The 6,000-nt window shown below is 34.9% G+C and overlaps 1 protein-coding gene across 3 annotated transcripts in view; it reads left to right on the forward strand.

Annotated features, from left to right (window-relative positions):
* Positions 1-3,205, forward strand: part of TIPRL (TOR signaling pathway regulator) — a 55,247-nt gene extending 52,042 nt beyond the window's left edge. For all 3 annotated transcript variants that reach the window (XM_043877005.1, XM_043877007.1, XM_043877006.1), the window contains 2 exons: positions 1,899-1,961; positions 2,907-3,205. In XM_043877005.1, coding sequence (XP_043732940.1) covers positions 1,899-1,961; positions 2,907-3,050 — 207 coding nt within the window. In that variant the 3' untranslated portion in view covers positions 3,051-3,205. The remainder of the gene's footprint in view (positions 1-1,898; positions 1,962-2,906) is intronic.
* Positions 3,206-6,000: the final 2,795 nt, after the last annotated feature.

The raw sequence follows: 6,000 nt of genomic DNA on the forward strand, positions 1-6,000 counted from the left end.
AGAGTCGGATGTGACTTTCACTTTCACTTTTTTGCATACAATTAACAGGTGGCAGAACTGGGATTTGAACTCAGTAAGATAGAATTGAATTGGTATTTTCCTTTTTTTATGGCCACAATGTGTGGCCTCTTGGATAGCTCCCCAACCAAGGATTGAAACCCCCACCCCGGCTACCTTCAGTGGTAGAAGCTTGGAATCTTAACCACTGGATCACCAGGAAAGTTCCTGGATCTTTTTCTTTTCAAAAGTGATAGCAAAGTACTAAAAATAGGCTATATTTTACTGCCTCAGAAAAAAATGAAATTTGCATTTTTAGAAATGCTTGCACTTTAGCTCAGAAATGTTGATTTCTTTTCAGGGTTTATCCTCAAAAAGATTCTTATATTCAGTAACCCACAAATTTCAATTAGGCAGATGTATAGAGTTGTGTCTGTGTGTGTGTATATATATATGTGTGTGTGTGTGTGTGTGTATATGTATGTATTCATGGAAATGCTATTGTTTGTAACAGTTCAAGGATTTTCCAGGCAAGAATACTGGAGTGGGTTGCCATTTCCTTCTCCAGGGGATCTTCCCAACCCAGGGATCGAACCCAGGTCTCCTGCATTGTAGTCAGACGCTTTACCATCTGAGCTACCAGGGAAGCCCCAAAGGAAAGAAGGAAAGTGCTTTAATAACCATTGAATGAATATTGATTAAATGGCCATTTATATCCTGTTAATCTGCTACAAATAGACTGCCAGATATTTCTCCAGCAAAATTGGATTTATTCAGGATCAGCTGAAAATTGCAGTTTGGGATCTGTAACCATGGTGAGCCATGTGCAAGCCCCTGCCTGGCAAGGGAAGGAGAATACTTCTGTAGACTGGAAAAGGAAGGTGGGATGGCTATAGGAAACTGAGAGTCCATGACCTTCCATTGGCTGATTCCTTGCCAGAAACTCAGAGGAGTCTGTCTTTTTTGTTGGGCTTTGCTATGGTTGCAGGATGTGAGAGCCCCCCGTGTTAGTCTCCAAACTGTGTTTAATTGAGGTTTCTATTTTTAACTTTTTACAATTCATATCGTAGAAAATATTCAACCATTAAAATTAGTGGTTGATTTGAAGAGATGTACAAGTTAATATTGACTTTTAAGGTGCAAGTATGAATATAAGATTTTCTGTAGAGATTTCTAAATGTTGAGGATAGTGTTATCTGTAGAATTTGTGATTGTTGATGATTTATACTCTTATGTTTATATTATTTGATTTTTTTACAATGAGCATCAATCTTTTTGTTGATATAGAAGATTGAAACTTTAAGGGAATGTAATCTTGTGATTTTTTTCTCTTATTAAATAATGTTTACCAGAAACCAAATTATAATAAATTGCTTTCTAAAACCTCCCTTTAAAAAATCTTAAATGGGAAAATTGAAGTATTGAAAAAGTGACTATAAATAAGCAATTTAACAAATTTTTAGAAATAGGAAAGAATAAAACTTGTTTAAGCTTTCTTCTTTTTTTTGAATATAAGGGTAGCCACAGTTATGTAGGTAGATGCTAGTATAGCTTAAGGAAAAGGTGTGGTTCCAAACTTGAAATGATATTTAAATCTCTAACATATCTCATTACAAATATATACATTTTCTTTCAGAGTAAAACCTTTGCTTGTGTTTCCCTTACATGATAATTATTAAATATGTTTACATATGTGTATCTGATATTACTGTAATTTATACAGATTGGAATTAATTCAGAATTCTTGAATTAGTTATCTTAACTGTAGAATTAGCTGGTCTCGCCAGACTTAATGCTACTTTCACAACCTGTTCTAAAATGCAGGCGATTCTATTTAATAGGAAAGATTTTGTAAATCAATATAAATAAATTTATTGTGATTTTTTTATTTTTAAATATAGGCTGACAAGACCTACATGTTACGAGAATATACATCACGAGAGAGCAAAATTGCTAATTTAATGGTACAGTATTTAAATATAAATTTTTAAAAGTTAAGTTTTAATATTTTATTTTAGGTGTGGTATCCTTCCATGTCCCACCCATCCACCAAACCTGTATCCCTAAATCCATTCATTAACCTAATAGGTAGGTAAATTCTGCTGAAGTATATATTTTTTCTGGTACTTACCTCAATTATAGTTAGAGTTGTTAGGTATCTTAGTCATCATCCAACCCAGTTTCCACTTGTATTCTGGGAAAACTGAGAGCCAGAGGTGTGACTTACTCCAGCTCTTACCACTGGTTGGTGGTGGAGCTGCAATAGGATGTTCCTTCTACTACTTATTTTGGGGGGCATAATACCCTCTTCTTTTTTTTGCTCCCCTGGAACTTGTAAAGGGCTTCTGCAAGTCTACAGGAGTTAATAATGGCTTGTTTAAAACGTGATACCTTCCTGCTAAATTGACATTTTTAAATTCACCCTTAGTGCTTATTTCTATCTGTATGTATTGGGTTGGCCAGAATGTTTGTTTGGGTTTTGATGTTAAGATGTTATGGAAAGATCTGAACAAACCTTTTGGGCAACCAAATAGAATATGTATGAGTTAGAAAAGTTACTTAGAGTCTATTGTAGACTACATATTGGCATCTAACTGAAGACTGGTGCTCTCAGGGTACAAAAGTAACAGGAAAAGGGACTTGGAGTAAGATGTATTAAATTCTTAGAACATTTCATGGTGCATTATAAATGACATCTCCCTGTGATTTTTGAGGAAACCCTGTAGTAACAGAGCTAAATGAGTCAGTAACAAGAGATATTATTAGGAGTACCTAATGATGTTCCTTATATACATATACTGTACCTCATTTTAAAATTCTCATGCTTTAGGAATGCTTGAGCCAAAGCATTTCCAAAATTATCAATGTAGTGACTTTATATATGCTAATATGATTTATGTATTTCCTAGCATGTTTCACCTTCCCTCTTCACGGAACCTAATGAAATATCACAGTATTTACCGATAAAGGAGGCAGTTTGTGAGAAGCTAATGTTTCCAGAGAGAATTGATCCTCGCCCTGCAGACTCAAAAGAGTGTACACCTGTGGAATAGAATGTGTTATAACATATACTCACTGTGAAATCTGACTGGCTATTTGGAGGGGGGCATTTTTATTTTGAGAATTAATTGCCTTGTCTATGTGCAGATTTTCTGTAACCTTAAAGGAAAAAAAAAATAAAGGATTGTTGCAGGCAGATTCCACTCAACTGCTGTTTGTACCCTGTCTTCAAATTCATATTCCAGGAATTTATATTCTCTGGGATTAAGTTCAGATTTCTAAATTGTAACAAAGCGGAGTCTCACTAAGAAGGTGATGTGTGTATGTTTCTGAAGGAGTGAGCACAACCTGCATCTATGATGAAACGCTATCTTCTGCCATGAGGAGAGGTTATTTTAAATCGCTCAAACATAGCACGTTGTGGCTTTCGTTGGATTCCCAATCATGCACATTGGTGTAGCTTAGTGACTCTCTACCTTGTTTTTTGCCTTCTAGGAAATTGATCTGTGCCCAGGAATTAAAAAGAAAATTACCCCTTAAATTTTAAATTGGCTTTTGAAGTTTAAAGAGTCAGACATAGAACCAAATAAACTATATTTTTGGAAAACGTAAGGTGTTATGTCCATGGAAACACATGAACGTGGTTTGCCACTAACAGCTAGGGTATCAGAGCTGTCTCCTTCCATCTTTAGGTGCTTTTTCTGTATTTGGTACTGTTTGTACTGACATATGTTCTACTTCCATCTTCCATTGGATATTGAATTTGATATTAGTCCTAAAAAGTTTGAATTAAAGTGGATTATTTTAAGTGAACATTACATCAACCCCTAAAACAATCAGATTAATTTTCTGCTTAAAATATTTGAAGGGTAGCTGCAGAGGAGGAGAAGGAGGAGGTTTATTTTAAAGTCTAAAAGCCAGTTTTTAGTTTTTTTTAAGATTCATGTTTTTAATATTACAGGAGATCCAGGAAAGTGTAATTAATTAGGACAAGACCTCAGTAGTACAGAAAGTACACAGAGGTAAATTAAAAATCCATTTGGTTATTTTGATAACCTTTAAATATTTTATATTCTTTGCTGCCTTTCTAAATGATCTCTATAAAGTAGAAAGTAATTATAAAGCACCAAGTAAGAACTTATTTTAAATGGATTTTTAAAAATATTTTATTTACAGGGCAGGGGAAAAGAATTACCCTCTCCCCCCCCACTTTTTCTAATTTGAAATAACTATTGTACATATTTCTACTTGATGCATAAGTCATTAAAGAAGAATATTTAATTGTAAGTATTAGAAAAACTCTTCAGGTATTAGCCTGAAGATAAATTTTAGTGAAACAAATACAATTGAATATTCATCATTGCTCAGACTCTGGTGTATTGTTGTGTGGTTTTTTTGTGTGTGTGTGTGCTAATTTTATTAGCTAAATTTAGTCACAAATAATTTATGTGTCTGTGTTCTGCTTCATCAACCTGCAAGGTGTGAAAAAATCAATTTTTTTGGCTATAAGAAAACACATGGCATGCTCACTGTATATTAAATACATCTGTACTTAGTGTTTCCTCCTAGATTCGAAAAGAACAGACTCTTTAGTTATACAAATTATAAAAAATGGAAAACTTAAGAATATTCATGAGTTGAATTAGTTGAGGTTTCTAGGTAACAACATATTATACATATATTTTTAACTTAATTCAGATACCTTAGTCACAAAATAAGTCTTAGATTACTTATTTTGAGAATCCATTATTAAAACTTGTAAAATTGATCTTTTTATAGAGGGTAGGAGGTGGGTAGGATGAGGTGGATGGATAAACTTATAAAAACTTCATTAGCTTAAGAATACCAAGAAAACTTGTATTTGCCTATTGCTAAACAAGACCTATACCATTTTATATTTATTTGTTCCAAGTGTCTTTTTGTAAGAGGAGAATAAACAATAAGTAATTACTGATCTGTGTTTTGCTATTTCATTTGATCCCATTTTTCTTGAAACTTAATTAAAAATGGTTTGTGTACCTTTCTTGTTTGTGCTTTATATTAAAAAAAAAAATTTATTTGACTGCATTGGGTCTTAGTTCTGTAGCACTTGGGCTCCAGAGTGTGTGGGCTTTAGTAGCTGTGGCATGCGGCCTTAGTTGCTCCAAGACATGTGAGGTCTCAGTTCCCCGACCAGGGATCACACCTGTCTGTGTCTCCCGCACTGCAAGGCAGAGAGTCTTAACCAGTAGATCACCAGGGAAGTACCATGCTATAAGTGTTTGTGGTAATGTATCATTCCATCTCATTTTCAGTGCTGTGTGTCCTATGCGGTGCTAGACACAGGGATCACAATAACAAAGAAGACACTTAGCGCTCTGTATCTGCTGGTTCGACATCTGCAGATTCAGCCAACCACGGATCAAAAATATTGAAAAAGAATTTCCAAAAAGCAAAACTTGGATTTGTTGTGTACCTGCCAGCTATTTACATAGCATTTATGTTGTACTTAAAGCTATCTACACAGCCTTTACATATTATAAGTGTTTAGAGAGGACTTAAAGTGTATGGGAGGATATGTGTAGGTTATATGTAAATGCACCATTTTGGAGTGTGAAGTCAAATGGGACTTAGGGAGCATCACTGTGAACAAAGCTAGCAGAGGTGATGGAATTCCAGTTGAGCTATTTCAAATCCGAAAAGATGATGCTGTGAAAGTGCTGCACTCAATATGCCAGCAAATTTGGAACACTCAGCAGTGGCCACAGGACTGTGGCCAGTTTTGAAAATGAAAAGGTCAGTTTTCATTCCAATCCCAAAGAAAGACAATGCCAAAGAATGCTCAAACTACCGCACAGTTGCACTCATCTCACATGCTAGTAAAGTAATGCTCAAAATTCTCTATGCCAGGCTTCAGCAGTATGTGAACTGTGAACTTCCAGATGTTCAAGCTGGTTTTAGAAAAGGCAGAGGAACCAGAGATAAAATGGCCAACATCTATTGGTTCACCGAAAAAGCAAGAGA

Source organism: Cervus elaphus, chromosome 20 (genome assembly GCF_910594005.1).
Source record: "Cervus elaphus chromosome 20, mCerEla1.1, whole genome shotgun sequence".
Taxonomy (NCBI): Eukaryota; Metazoa; Chordata; class Mammalia; order Artiodactyla; family Cervidae; genus Cervus; species Cervus elaphus.